The sequence below is a fragment of the Eurytemora carolleeae genome, unplaced genomic scaffold, assembly GCF_000591075.1.
Source record: "Eurytemora carolleeae unplaced genomic scaffold, Eaff_2.0 scaffold503, whole genome shotgun sequence".
Lineage (NCBI taxonomy): Eukaryota > Metazoa > Arthropoda > Copepoda > Calanoida > Temoridae > Eurytemora > Eurytemora carolleeae.
Genome location: NW_019396393.1, coordinates 139,948 through 154,887, shown reverse-complemented (window position 1 = coordinate 154,887; position 14,940 = coordinate 139,948). Strand labels below are relative to the sequence as shown.

General features: G+C 31.5%; 1 protein-coding gene across 3 annotated transcripts; it reads left to right on the top strand.

Moving 5' to 3' along the window:
* Window positions 1-2,487: 2,487 nt before the first annotated feature.
* On the top strand, window positions 2,488-14,206 carry LOC111702350 (uncharacterized). Of its 3 annotated transcripts, none has more exons than XM_023474007.1 (16): window positions 2,488-2,591; window positions 3,782-3,862; window positions 4,279-4,391; window positions 4,448-5,101; window positions 5,157-5,209; window positions 6,292-6,394; window positions 7,227-7,253; window positions 8,191-8,274; window positions 9,097-9,173; window positions 9,406-9,467; window positions 10,892-10,926; window positions 11,113-11,222; window positions 12,671-12,734; window positions 13,151-13,224; window positions 13,484-13,595; window positions 14,090-14,206. In XM_023474007.1, the coding sequence occupies exons 2-16, from the start codon at window positions 3,831-3,833 to the stop codon at window positions 14,116-14,118; spliced, it is 1,629 nt and encodes a 542-aa protein (XP_023329775.1). In that variant the 5' UTR covers window positions 2,488-2,591; window positions 3,782-3,830; the 3' UTR covers window positions 14,119-14,206. The 3 variants fall into 3 exon arrangements, with proteins under 3 accessions (XP_023329775.1, XP_023329773.1, XP_023329774.1); XM_023474005.1 differs by having other exon boundaries at window positions 9,097-9,185; XM_023474006.1 differs by having other exon boundaries at window positions 2,494-2,591; window positions 3,772-3,862; window positions 9,097-9,185.
* The last annotated feature ends 734 nt before the right edge of the window (window positions 14,207-14,940 follow it).

Genomic DNA, 14,940 nt, shown 5'->3' with positions numbered 1-14,940 from the left:
TAAAATAAGCTCTAGCAGACATAATTATATTATGGCTTTTGAAATTAGGTATTACAATGCTAATTCATAACAAAGACGATATCAAATTCGTCACTGAATTTCCATGTTTTTTGGGACACCCTGTATCTATTTTCTTGTACCTATTTACAAATTGAAATGTTTTTGGCACATTTATGTTCTTTGTCAACTTTGTTCAATAACACAATAAAATATTGTGCACAATTTAATTGTTTGCAGTTTTCATATGCATGCTTGACCTTGAAGTTTTGCTCAACTTTGTGATTTATATTTATATAAGTTCTTTTTTTCTGTCCGCAGTAATTCACAATCTTCTTTTTTAAATACAATTTGTTCAATTTTGTTTTCGTTAAATCTGAACAAGAAAGGCGTTTACGGAGGTTTTATTATTTTCTTCTAAACTTCAACTTTAAAAGTAAATGAGATATTTTCTGTTATATAATTCTGCGACTAAAGTATGTTTCAGCTTCTGCATATATTTCATAAACGAAATCTATTCCACTTTGCTCAAACAATATATCAATATATGTATTGTATATTCATGAATTATTGTAAATTATACATATTGTTATATCATTATAAATCATAGCATTCTTAACTATAATATCGTTTTTAATATATCAATAAAGATTTAAATTTTAAGAATTATTTTCATGAGTATGAATAAAATTTCAAATACTCATTAATTATCTTTTTTAATACTTTATTTTAAACCCTCTATCTTCGCAACCTATTAATATAAATCTTTGATATTTTAAACTTTTACGATTTAATCTAACAAAATTCATAATTTTAAATTTCTATTACATCATATTGTGAAGATATAATTGTTTATAACGATTAATCTTTTTCTCTACGTTTCTAAGATTTGTGAAAAAGAAAGAAAAAAATTACTCACAAAAACAAACTCCCAGCTTCTTTTTGGAAAAAAATATTTTACTAACTAGCTAGATTTATGGTGGGTAGGAAGTATTTCCGGTTAAATAGCATAACAGATTACAATAATGTCCGGTTAAATAGGATAACAGATTACAATAATGTCCGGTTAAATAGGATAACAGATTACAATAATGTCCGGTTAAATAGGATAACAGATTACAATAATATCCGGTTAAATAGGATAACAGATTACAATAATATCCGGTTAAATAGGATAACAGATTAAAATAATGTCCAACATCAATAGAGCTAAATTTCACAAAAGATTTCTAAATGATATAAAATATATTTATCTATCTATAAAACAACATTATTTCAATTTTCCAGGAATTCCTAAAAATGTGGAGAAAAAAACCGTGATAAGCTAATTATGAATCAACTATATTAAAAAGTTTTAATTAGATTTATTGGTCAGGAGATCATAGGTTTTTAACATTGAAAAAAACATAATTTCAATTCTTTTATGCCAGTTTTATTAGATGGTAAGGATACATTATGCATATTTTTGATTTTGAATAGCGATTCGTTATATTGAATATCAAAAATATAAATACATATATTTTTCATTTGTCTGCACTAAACTAAACTTTTATGACTTGATTCCCTGTTTACATTTTACTACCAATAAATTTAGATTTGAAATAACAACATTGATTCAATAACTGCTTTATTTAATCTGGAGTTGGGTATCTATACATAATTGATTGTTTTAATGAACTCGGCTGAACCGATCAAACTTATTAGTTTTGGGACCTCAAATGACCCAAGGGAAAAATAAAACGTAAATTTCCAAAAATTATTTAGTGTTTGTTTGAAATGTGAAGTGTTCTAGAACTTGTAATCCAAGTGTGTGGAATAATCACTAAAACCGATTACCATCATCCAGAGACGATATATTTAAGAAATTTGCTAAAAGAAAGAATTTTGAAAACATTTTTTATGTGCGGTTACGTGGTTTTTTTACTGGCAAATATGACCATTATCAACAGTCATCTAACGAGTCTAAGAGACACCTATCTGAAGGGAAGATTTTAACAATAAAAATAGCATGAACTAATAAAAAAACGATACTAGCTGTTTTTTTACAAAGAAGTAACAGTTAATTTAAATTTATTTAAATTTTGAAATTTGAAAGAAAGAAAAATATAAAATGGTCAATGTTGTCTTGCATGATGATTCATAAAGATCTTTAAACATTTCATAATTTTAATTTTTACAAGATAATTAGAGAACAGTTGTTAAATGCAGAAGATATGAACAGGGGTCATTAAAATTGTGTTTAGAAATATCTCTTCTTTTGATGTTTTTTATCAAAAAATATTTTGAAGTCAGAATGTCCAGTACAACAAAATATACACAGTTAACATGAGAAATTTTTTGCTAAGGACATCGAAAGTCTTAATTGAATCTTTTAATATCAGCACTTCAGAAAAATAAAATAAAAATATTATTGTTTGGTTGTTCTTCAGTACGGCAACCCCCCNTCCCCAGGTAGGTTTAGGTTTGGCTACCCTAAACACCTGTTTCTCTGCTAGCTGCTGTTTATGACTGTTAATCTGCTGTTCAAGCAGACTCTAGAAATATTCAGTTAAACACATACTTAGCAGCAGTAATTTACAGCAGTCAGGGTACAGGTTAGTACTACTTTTAAATAGGTGTACAGTGCACAGTGCACATTTTTCAGGGTATAGGTTAGTACTATTTTGAAATAGGTGTACAGTGCACAGTGTACATTATTCTGGGTATAGGTTAGTACTACTTTTATATAGGTGTACAGTGTACAGTGTACATTATTTTGGGTATAGGTTAGTACTACTTTTATAAAGGTGTACAGTGCACACTGCACGGTATTCAGGGTATAGGTTAGTACTACGTTTATATAGGTGAACTGTGCACAGTGTACATTATTCAGGGTATACGTTAGTACTACTTTTATATAGGTGTACATTGCACACTGCAAAGTATTCAGTTTATAGGTTAGTACTACTTTTAATTGGATGTATCGTTTACACTGCAGTACAGTAATTATTATTATATTTTATTATATGTAGTCTGTATAGTAGTCAGCTAATAGGTGAGTAGTGTTTTAATTAGGTATACAGTGTACAGTGTACAGTAGTCACTAGTCAGGATATAGGTTATTACTGCTTTTAAATAAATGTACGGTGTACGTCACTGTACAGTAGTCAGGGTATATGTTTGAACTACTTTTGATTATATGTATAGTGTACAGTAGTCAGGGTATAGGTTTGTACTACTTTTGATTATATGTACAGTGTAAAGTAGTCAGGGTATAGGTTTGTACTACTTTTGATTATATGTACAGTGTACAGTAGTCAGGGTATAGGTTTCTACTACTTTTGATTATATGTACAGTGTACAGTAGTCAGGGTATAGGTTTACACAGCTTTAATCAGATGTACAGTGTATACAGTAGGCAGAGATAGGGCAGGGATAGGAAGGGATAGGGCACGATTGCTTTTAATAAGAAAGGGACTGTAAGCGTAATTTCACGTGACCCTCCGTGCAAATGTGGCAAATCCCAATTTGCAACGGTACCAAAAAAGCAAAGCATGAATTAGAAAACAATGTTTATAATACTGATTAATTGTATTGTGGGTGCTCTGCTAAAGTGAATTGCGCATTTTCACTGCAAGAAAATATATGGGAATTATCAGAACTAAACACTTTTAAACCTAGAAAAAACGACAATATCTTCCACATCATTGATCAAATAAAAGCTTAAAGGGTACCGTTGTGAATCGGGTATTGTCATCTTTGAAATTAAGTTTGCAAGTAATAGACCTTTAAAAGATTGCATAAGGTGGACGAATTCTCACCAGAAACTGAAAATAGGAGAAGAAGGGAAAACAATGATTTTGATTATATTCATCAGCTTTCTGAGGTCAGTAATTGTTCATGAGACATACAGCAATAAACATTTATTATAACGAGAAAACTCGGAGATAGGAAGACGACTTTTATAATCAAGTTATAACTCGGAGATATAGAAGACGACTTTTATAATCAAGTTATAACTTTAAAACGTCCAATGAGCATGGAACACTGCAATTTTGCAGTGTAATTAGACCCATTTCACTAAAAAAGTGCGTAGTGAAACTATTTGCTTTGTAACAACATCAAATACGCTTAAGTATTGGTATAGTGCCTTCTTCCTGCTCCACAGTTTTCTGGTTATCAACTTTCACTGTAGTTATTCCCACATTGTTTTTGATATTTTCTTCGCGCTGTTTTTTAATTATTTGATTTTTTTCTAAAATTATATAAGCAAAAACTTTTAAACAATTATTTTATTTCAAGTTTGAGCTCCACCCTTGAGGGTAGCTTGCTGCGTCAAGCTCTAACCTCGGATGTGGAAAATACTTTGAGAAAAGACGACTTTCAACAAATTAATAGTTTTGAAAATGTGAGAGGTGAGGACATTGCGATAGATTTGAAAAAACGCTTAATTCAAGTATTTTTTGTTCAGAGGATATTTCCAAATTTTTTTGGAAATATGTAAAACAGTCTGAAGAATCCAGTCCAGTTTCCAAGGAGTTCAATGAATCCAAGAAGTCCAATGAATCCAAGGAGTCCAATGAATCCAAGAAGTCCAATGAATCCAAGGAGTCCAATGAATCTAAAAGTGCTGAAGATCAGGACTGGAGTTGGCTTGAAGATAAGGTTGTTCCAAAACAATCAATCAAATCCAAATCTTCTGTAGATAAGGTTGAAAATCAGATGGAGGACTTGAAACCCAAAGTATTTGATATTGATACAAATGAACTTAGGAAAGTTTCTGATCATAACAATGCTATTTCAGAAGACTCAATTGATTCCAAGGCTGATATTGATGTGTCCGTTGAAAAAAAGCTGGATACAGCTTCCAAAGTAGCGCTGAAAACAGATACGGACGAGAATCTTGAAATTATCCGCGGGGAAAATTTGAACAAAGCTCCTAAAAATTACTTGAATGATGATTCTCAACAAGCCATTAATAATTTTGAGAGTGAGCCGGTTTCCGATTCAAAAGTAGACGAAATCAAATCGTTTAAAGAAGATACTTCAGAAGATAAAGCTTTAAATGAGAATCTGAATGAAGTTGAGAAGATGGAAGTAAATGAATCTGGAAATATTGTGTCTGGTAAGTAAGCGCATCGAAAAAAAATTATTAAAATAATAATAAGAATATTTGTCAGATGAAGCTCTGAAATGGTTCTTCGATGAATGCAGATCATATTGTTCTTCAACAGTAATATTAATTCTAATTTTTTCCCATAACTGCACTTTAGCATCCTTTGTCACTTGCATCTGTGAATAGTATTTTTTTTAAAGTTTGGGTCAATTATATTCCTGTAAACAGGAGATGTTGAGAGAAGGACTTTTACTTTTTAGCTTGTCAAAGGCATTTTTGTGTCTTTGTTCAGGATTGTATGGTTCTGTAGCACTGGTTATAGGGTTTAATGTTATCATCTCAATTATAAAGTTTTGTGGGAGAACTGCTCTGTTCTGAGAGTATTTAATAATCCAAGGAAAGATCTCATTGCTTTCACATTTTCTGGAAATGTTGTTGTTGAGACCCAGAATTTCAAAGACATTGAAAGAATTTATAAAATGTCGCCTTGATAATTTTTTAATGGTTTTTGTATTATAATACAGAGTTTCCCACGAAACATGACAGTTGGTAAATAGTTTAGAGTGTCTTCTTCAATAAATTGTTAAGTTGTTTAATACCAAAGACAACAATAAAAATATTATATATGAGTCATATTATAGTAATATTAACTTCAAAGTAAAATATATTTGAGCAAAAGATTTATTAAACGAAATGAACTGCAAACAGCCTTTAATATCTAATACATTAAAAACTATTTACCAACTCATGTTTTGTGGAACACCCTGTACCTAAATCTCAGTAATTGTAATAATAAACTAACAGTCGCAGGAACAGTTTTAAAAGCTTCATGAGAAAACGACATTCTATAAATTCTTTCGATGTTTCCGAAGTTTTGGGCTAAACTGTAAATTCGCACCAAATCCAAAATATCTAAAGAATCGATGACAAAAAGTCAAATCTTTTTTGTTAATGGTAGGGCTATGGGCGAAGTTAAGAAAACAAATACTATTTTTGGCTTTAAAGCCTAGTTAACAAATTTCTGAAAACTTGCCTATAGAACAATGAAAAGTGTAAAGGCTTGAAAAACTAGTCTATTTTTTTCTTTGTGAAACCTTTTTTATCTTTATTTTATTTTTATAAATTGTTGGTTCAATTCAACAGATAAGAAGATGGCATTAATAATTATTTTAATTAATTTTTGTATTTTATTTGTTTAGTTCTTAGATAATGCTGCCTGTAATCAAGGTTGTAACCTATTCTACCTCAGCTTTAGCGACAACCAGGTTCAATATCCAGCTAGAAGTAAACAGGACTCTATAGGTAATGCTAAGGAATTGAGGTTTTTGCCACAAACTTGAATTGTCTTATCCCTATATCTTTGCAATATGATGGTGTCAACCTATGATATTTCAATCTTAGATTATTAGATCCAGTATTGTTCATATTTTGAAATGAGTAAGGTCTAAAACATTGGGTTGTAAAAATGTAGTGATTAGAAAACCAGAGATTGGGGCAAAATCTATTCATACATAAAGATAGTTAACAAAAATTCTTAGTAATTGTACAGTCATAAACAATTACAAAACTAGTCTTTCAATATTAATCTGAACCTGAGTATTTTTCTTCAGAGAGCAAATATGCGTCTTTTGTGGTCCAATTGAATTAGTTAATTCCTTACTTCCAAATTTCTGAAGATTAGCGCCAATTTAAAAAAAAGTCTGACCTCTTATAATTAAATATTTAAACAGAGTCCGAATTTTATGAATTTGAGCCGCGTCTCAAATCCACTAAAAACCAATTTTAATTGCGCGTCGGTTTAAATCTTGAAACATTGAATAGAATTCTAAGTGAAGCCAATCATATTTGAGTCGCGTCTCAAATTTAAGCCGCGGCCCAAATTCTTTAAATTCGACATCAACTAAACCAAAATGCCAGCGCTACTTTTCGCGGCATTAACAAAGAAAGAAAATAGACATTTAAAAATTTAAAACGACGAAATATCTCTGAGAGTCATTAAAAGAGCAGATTTTAAATACGGACCATTCAACTACGATAGTAAATCTTTTATAAAGTAAGCGTGTTTTTTTAACGAAATACGGTTTGCCAAAAAACATCATTGTTTTATGAAGTCTATAGAAACTTTATTTTTCAGATGAGGCAAACCATTACTGCAATCAAGGTAAAAAAAGATTTTTTGCGTTTCCCGGATTTCTTTAATTAAAACTTAGTTTTATGTTTTTGTCTTCTAGTGACTGTCTTCACAAGTTAAAACTATATAGTGTTTTTATTGCCTTTTCTTAGTGCAATTTTCTATGAAAGTGTTATCTCCATAAAATTGTTATTTATGAAACCTAGAAGAAAAACATAATTTTTAGCTATTTATGGAAGTTTTCTTTTCTAAACCTTGTTGTATATTTAATTACTAATATATATTTAAAGACAGGTGTTTTCAAACTTCAGAATACTTCATTTCTCCGTTAAACTAATTTATTTAAAGATTATAACAGTAAAACTTTAAATTTAAAAATCCTCGAACTGAACAATTTTCACCAAAATGTGTTATTTTCAATATTTCCGTCGTTTTCAGACACAGACAAGATTTGCCATGCTGAAGCTCAGATAATAAGGAGTCACTCACACTGTCATTAACCATATTTTATTCTTAATTCTTGAAAAGTTAGAAAGAAATTCCAACTCAAAATATCTATTTCTCGACCAACATAGGCAGTTTTTGTCACATGATTGAGAAATCACTAAAAATATTCTTTACTACAAATTCTAAACCCAGAGGGGACAATAAAGTTATACACAGGGCCAATAAAGCTGTAGACAACAAAGTGATCAACCAGCTGACAAAAAAGTGGTTAGATGGGGCAAAACTCTTGTATGCCGATTCCATTAGCGCCTGATCCAATCAGGGTTTAGTCATGTGTTTGTTGTCTATTCTGAACCAATAGAAATAGTATGGCGGTAACATCTATCTTTCTATCTATCTCATCATCCAACTAGAGATATGAATCCTTTAAACGGCACTAATAGTAAATTGAAATATTTACTTCTACTGAAACTGTAGTGATAAAATGCAGTTTGAAATTTTAACACTATTTTTTTCTGAGGATGCTCCGGGATAGAACAAGATCTGGAGTGCAGTCAAGGGTGCAGTATCATGATTAACTATCTATCTATCCAACCAAATACAGGTACAGTGAAGAGTGCAGTATCATGATTAACTATCTATCTATCCAACCAAATACAGGTGCATTCAAGGGTGCAGTATCATGATTAACTATCTATCTATCCAACCAAATACAGGTGCAGTCAAGGGTGCAGTATCATGATTAACTATCTATCTATCCAACCAAATACAGGTACAGTCAAGGGTGCAGTATCATGACTAACTATCTATCTATCCAATCAAATATAGGTACAGTGAAGAGTGCAGTATCATGATTAACTATCAATCTTTCCAACCAAATACAGGTACAGTGAAGAGTGCAGTATCATGATTAACTATCAATCTATCCAACCAAATACAGGTGCAGTCAAGGGTGCAGTATCATGATTAACTATCTATCTATCCAACCAAATACAGGTACAGTCAAGGGTGCAGTATCATGATTAACTATCTATCTATCCAACCAAATACAGGTACAGTCAAGGGTGCAGAATCTTGATTAACTATCTATCTATCCAACCAAAATATAAGAGATGAAATATTTAATTTTTAAGAACAATTATTTTTAAATGTTTCTTTCTTCTAGTTAAACATTTGTTTGTTAAATTTAATTATAGTTTTACTCGCCATTAAACTAACTTTATATGATTGTCTCAAGTATTTAACTTTTTATTTAACACAGTTCTGGCAAGGGTTAATGGTGAAATCTTATTTTTGACTGCGCTGGTTCAAGTATTATTCTGACAATCCTTTTTCAAAATGGCGTTGAAAAATTGATATAGTTGATATAATTCATAATAAAGAATAGTATTAAGTTTAACTAAAAACATCAATAATAATTGTAAAGATGATAAGAACGATGAAATTGATCTAACTGAAACTGAACCTGAGATACAAGAAAACTCAATCCCGGAATTTTACATTGTAAGTGATCAGGTTGGTAAACATTTTTTGATACCATATAATCCTTCAATTACATGTGTATCATTTAAGAAGTTTTGGTATTTATACCTTTTAATCCATAATTTTTGTGACCACTTTACCCATTTTTTTTACCAAAAGAGGATCTTATCCGAAACTGTATATTACTAAATCATGAAAACTGAGGTTGGTCGGATTAATTGCTATTTAGTTTTACTTTTTTATATATATCTAGAGTGCTGATGAATCTTCTGAAGTTGAAATAGGAAACCTTTTCGACTTTCTCATGTGGATGAGGTTCGATTATTATTCTTTAAACTATACAATGAGACCCATAAAACTGTGGAAAAGGAAGACGATATTTTAAAAAACCTTGATGCTGTTTTGAATCAAATAGTTTTTCAGTTGCTTGAAAATCAGTTTTACTTAGTGAAGTAGGTCTGTGTACACTGAACACTTGCTACGATTCATATTGACTCTACTCGTCCTTTTCCATAGTTTAAGAATATTAAGGATATTACTGCTTTTCCTTTGTGAAAATCTAGATATTACTTTACAAGAACATTGATAATAATCATAATTTTTCAGATGTAGTTTTATTTATTTATAAAAGGAAAAAAACAAAAACACCTCAACCCTTCCGCCATTAAAAAAAAACATAGAACCCTCTGCCATAGATAAATCCTCTCTAACCAAACATAGAACCCTCTAACTAAACATAGAACCCTCTCTAACCAAACATAAATCCTCTCTAACCAAACATACTAACCAAACATAGAACCTCTCCAACAAAACATAAATCCTCTCTAACCAAACATAGAAACTCTCCAACCAAACATAAATCCTCTCTAACCAAACATAAATCCTCTCTAACCAAACATAAATCCTCTCTAACCAAACATAGAACCTCTCCAACCAAACATAGAACCTCTCCAACCAAACATAAATCCTCTCTAACAAAACATAGAACCTCTCTAACCAAACATAGACCCTCTCTAACTAAACATTGAACCTCTCCAACCAAACATAAAACCTCTCCAACCAAACATAGAACCTCTCTCAACTAAACATAGAACCTCTCCAACCAAACAAAGAACCTCTCCAACCAAACATAGAACCTCTCTAACCCAACATAAATCCTCTCTAACCAAACATAAATCCTCTCTAACTAAACATAGAACCTCTCTAACCAAACATAGATCCTCTCTAACTAAACATAGAACCTCTCCAACCAAACATAAATCCTCTCTAACCAAACATAGAACCTCTCCAACCAAACATAGAACCTCTCTCAACCAAACATAGAACCTCTCCAACTAAACATAGAACCTCTCCAATCTCTCAACCAAACATAAATCCTCTCCAACTAAACATAGAACCTCTCCAACCAAACATAGAACCTCTCCAACTAAACATAGAACCTCTCCAACCAAACATAGAACCTCTTCCAAATAAACATAGAACCTCTCCAAATAAACATAGAACCTCTCCAACCAAACATAGAACCTCTCAAATTGCACATAAAACCTCTCCAACCAAACATAGAACCCTCCAACCAAACATAGAAACTCTCCTACCAAACATAGAACCCTCCAACCAAACATAGAAACTTTCCAGACAAACCTAGAACCCTCCTGCCATACATATTTTAACGCCTGAACAATGTACGCTACAAATCAGAAACATCTTTTTATGAAATTGAAATTTTTTTCTTTCTTAAGATATTTGCAGATGATAAACTATCAGAACAAAGGAGGTAAGATAATATCTATCATCTTTGATTCAAGAAAGAATTCTTTGAATTTTCTTAAACGGATTTTTTCAAACTAATAAATTTGAAATTTGCAATATATCAGCAATTCAATTGAGTACGTGAAATTTTGTGGAAATTGTTGTAAAATTTTTTTAAAAATTAAATGTTTACATATCTTTATATTCATAGGTCTAATGAATGACAGGGATGAGATGAATATACCTGATAAATTATTTGAAACACAATATTCTGCTTCCCAGCTTGTTCAAGATACACATGATACACTAGTCTTAGCAAAGGTTAGTTTAGGATACACATCATACACTAGTCTTAGCAAAGGTTGGTTTAGGATACACATGATACACTAGTCTTAGCAAAGGTTGGTTTAGGATACACACGAGTGCACTATCTTAGCAAAGGTTGGTTTAGGATACACATGATACACTAGTCAGCTTAGCAAAGGTTGGTTTAGGATACACATGATACAATAGTCAGCTTATCTAAGGTTGGTTTAGGATACACATGATACAATAGTCAGCTTAGCAAAGGTTTGTTTAGGATACACATGATACAATAGTCAGCTTAGCAAAGGTTGGTTTAGGATACACATGATAAAATAGTCAGCTTAGCAAAGGTTGGTTTAGGATACACATGAAACAATAGTCAGCTTAGCAAAGGTTGGTTTAGGATACACATGATGCACTAGTCTTAGCAAAGGTTGGTTTAGGATACACATGATACACTAGTCTTAGCATAGGTTGATTTAGGATACACATGATTGCACTGTCTTAGCAAAGGGGGGTTTAGGATACAAACGATTGCACTGTCTTAGCAAAGGTTGGTTTAGTATACACACGAGTGCACTGTCTTAGCAAAAGTTGGTTTAGTATACACACGATTGCACTGTCTTAGCAAAGGTTGGTTTAGTATAAACACGAGTGCACTGTCTTAGTAAAGGTTGGTTTAGTATACACACGAGTGCACTGTCTTAGTAAAAGTTGGTTTAGGATACACACGATTGCACTAACTTAGCAAAGGTTGGTTTAGTATACTCACGAGTGTACTATCTTAGCAAAGGTTGGTTAAGGATACACATGATACACTAGTCTTAGCATAGGTTGGTTTAGGATACACATGATACAATAGTCAGCTTATCTAAGGTTGGTTTAGGATACACATGATACAATAGTCAGCTTAGCAAAGGTTTGTTTAGGATACACATGATACAATAGTCAGCTTAGCAAAGGTTGGTTTAGGATACACATGATAAAATAGTCAGCTTAGCAAAGGTTGGTTTAGGATACACATGATACAATAGTCAGCTTGGCAAAGGTTGGTTTAGGATACACATGATACAATAGTCAGCTTATCAAAGGTTGGTTTAGGATACACATGATACACTAGTCAGCTTACAGCTTATTTTAGTTTAGGCTAGTTCAGTTCAGCTTAAGAAAAATTGGATAAATTAAATTGATTAAAAAGTAGATTTAATTTGAATTAGTTTAGTTAAGTTTTGTTCAGTCAAGTTTAGTTTAGTATGGTTTGGTTTATATTTTTTGCTTTGTTTTGTTTAGTTTGTTTAGTTTGTTTGATTGAGCTTAGGTTGGTTTAGTTTGATATTATTCAAATTTACATAGTTTAGTTTAGTTCTGTTTAATATGGTATAGTCTTGTATTTCAGTTTAGTGTGTGTAATAATCCAACTTTTTCTACGATTTTTAATTTGTTAAGTTTTTAATTTATTTAAGGACAAGGTTAAAACAGCATTCAGAAACTTTGACTTCCAAACCTTTATTTTAATCGTTATGTTAGGTAATATTTATTTACTTTAATATGATATTTAATTTTTTTTAAAGATTTGAAATGAAATTAATTTCGAGCTAACTCAACGGTTTAGGGGTTAACAAATCTTGCTTGCTAATATTTCAAATTCTAACTACGCCGTTCTCCCACTGAGCCGGGGCTATGTCAGTCCAAGTTATAAGAACAAAAATCTTGCTTATCACATTCATTATTATGGGGACTGCTAGCATTAAAAAAAACTGTGGAATATCTAACGATTTTTCTTTAGAGAAATTAAACTTTTGTACCTATAAATTGTACTGTGTAAAATTTTTACAAGTTGAATAATTATGTCTCTACTCAGTGTTAATTTAAGTTTAAAAACTGATTTACATTACATTCACATTGAAAATTCGGATTCTTGACAAATAAAATGTCTTTTTAAGGTTTCAGTCTGAGTTCTCTTCTAACTGGTCTTCTTGAATGTTTATTTTGTAAGAAAACTCCTAAACCTATTCAGGTGATTCTATAAATTGGTTTAAAATAGGGGGTTCCGTTCAAATTCTCTGAAAAATCTAAATTTTAAGCTGAAAAACAAGATTCAGTTAAGAATTGACGCTATGGACCGAGGGTCAGAGCTGACTTTAATCTAAAATTTTGGATTGTTCATTTCTAGAAATTATTTCTCTAAAACCCTATTTTGAAGACGACCTTGAATGTATTTATGTCAAGCTAATATAATCCAAAGCCTGACGATATTTCCGTATGTTTATATTAAGTATACTGACGATTACTATACCCTGAAGAAGGAGCCCTACAACCCTGTTCTACCAACGTATGAGGAGGTCGTCTTCTTAGACAAGAATGACTTAGCAAACATCCACCTCAATGGTAAACATTTTAAGTCTGCTTGTCTATAAAAATTTATTTCATTAAACTAAAACTTTCAACCCTAAATTTTTCAACAATTCTAAACATTTCTCTTTATGTTTTAAATAATAAAAAACATCCGACGTTGCCTGTTTTATTTTATTGTGGCTTCTGATTAGACAAAACCTTTAAAAAAACATAGAATCAGCATGCTGTGAAAAGATCAATTTTCAAAACAGGGTCCACTTAGAAGTGTCGCAACGCCTTGAGCTTTAATTTTACCACTTTAACTAGATTATGCCTTTTTGTAAAATTTACATTTATTGTTGGCTTTGGCTTTTAAGGAAATATTTGCAAAATTCTCATCGATTTTTGCGTCAGAGCTTCCAACCTTTAAATTAAATTAAATCACATTGAACAATAAAAGATTAACAGTAGAAAAAGCCCGACTTCTTAATTTCTGCTTAAAAAAAACATCTTCAATTTCAAGGATTGAAAAAAAAAAAATTTTTCAGATGAAGTTGAAGTGAGTAAGAAGGTGTAAACCATCATTTATCCACTATCCAACATATTTAATCATTTTGTGATTTGGTTTCAGAATTTAATAACAATAAAAGATTTTTTAAACATCAGTGTGACAGAGGTTTCCGAAAAAAATAATCAAACAGTATTCGGTAAACTGTTTTTTGAATCTTTGTTTTAATATGAACGAGTTGGTTAACTAGCTTTGCAATTTTATATCTAGCTGAAGTGCCTGACGTTGCCCAGGGTACTCATAGTTACTCCCGCCGTTTACCCGCGCTTGGTCGTAAATTACGATCTTATCCAAGGATGAAATGCAAGGAAAGTTATTTCAGAAGTGAACACATCTTTTGTACTGCAGTGTACTGTCTCTGGGCGCTAATGTAAACACAAGACGGATGTCGAAGCCTGACATGGGATCCATCTTTCACATAAAAAAAAACAATGAAATATTCTGGTCATAGGAAACTATTATGTTAATTATCAAAATTTAATGATTTTAACTTCTCGGATACTAAACAAACACTGATGCATCTATTCTTTTTTACAAATTCCGCCCAGAGAGAACTGGTTTCAATATGTACGCAGAGTATACACAACTGCAATTAACTTTCCTTGCATTACATTCTTGATTTTAGCTATTCTTCCATGTTAAAGTGGACCCACTCAAAATAAAGCATTCCCGTGGTTCTCACGAGGTACCCTACCAAAGTTGGAGGCAAATCGGTCAAGGGGTTCATGAGTTATGATCTTTCATTCATACAAACAACATCCAAACAGAGATTTTAACTTTATATAATAGAAGTCTCCGTATATTTAAAGAAAGATTTTCTTTAAACACAGA

Excerpts from the sequence above, each read along its gene's own strand:
- LOC111702350 (XM_023474005.1), top strand. The coding sequence starts at position 3,831 with ATGATTTTGATTATATTCATCAGCTTTCTGAG. Across the intron at positions 5,102-5,156 it reads ATCTGGAAATATTGTGTCTG|ATGAAGCTCTGAAATGGTTC; the intron begins GTAAGTAAGCGC and ends AATATTTGTCAG. Across the intron at positions 11,223-12,670 it reads ATACACTAGTCTTAGCAAAG|GACAAGGTTAAAACAGCATT; the intron begins GTTAGTTTAGGA and ends AATTTATTTAAG.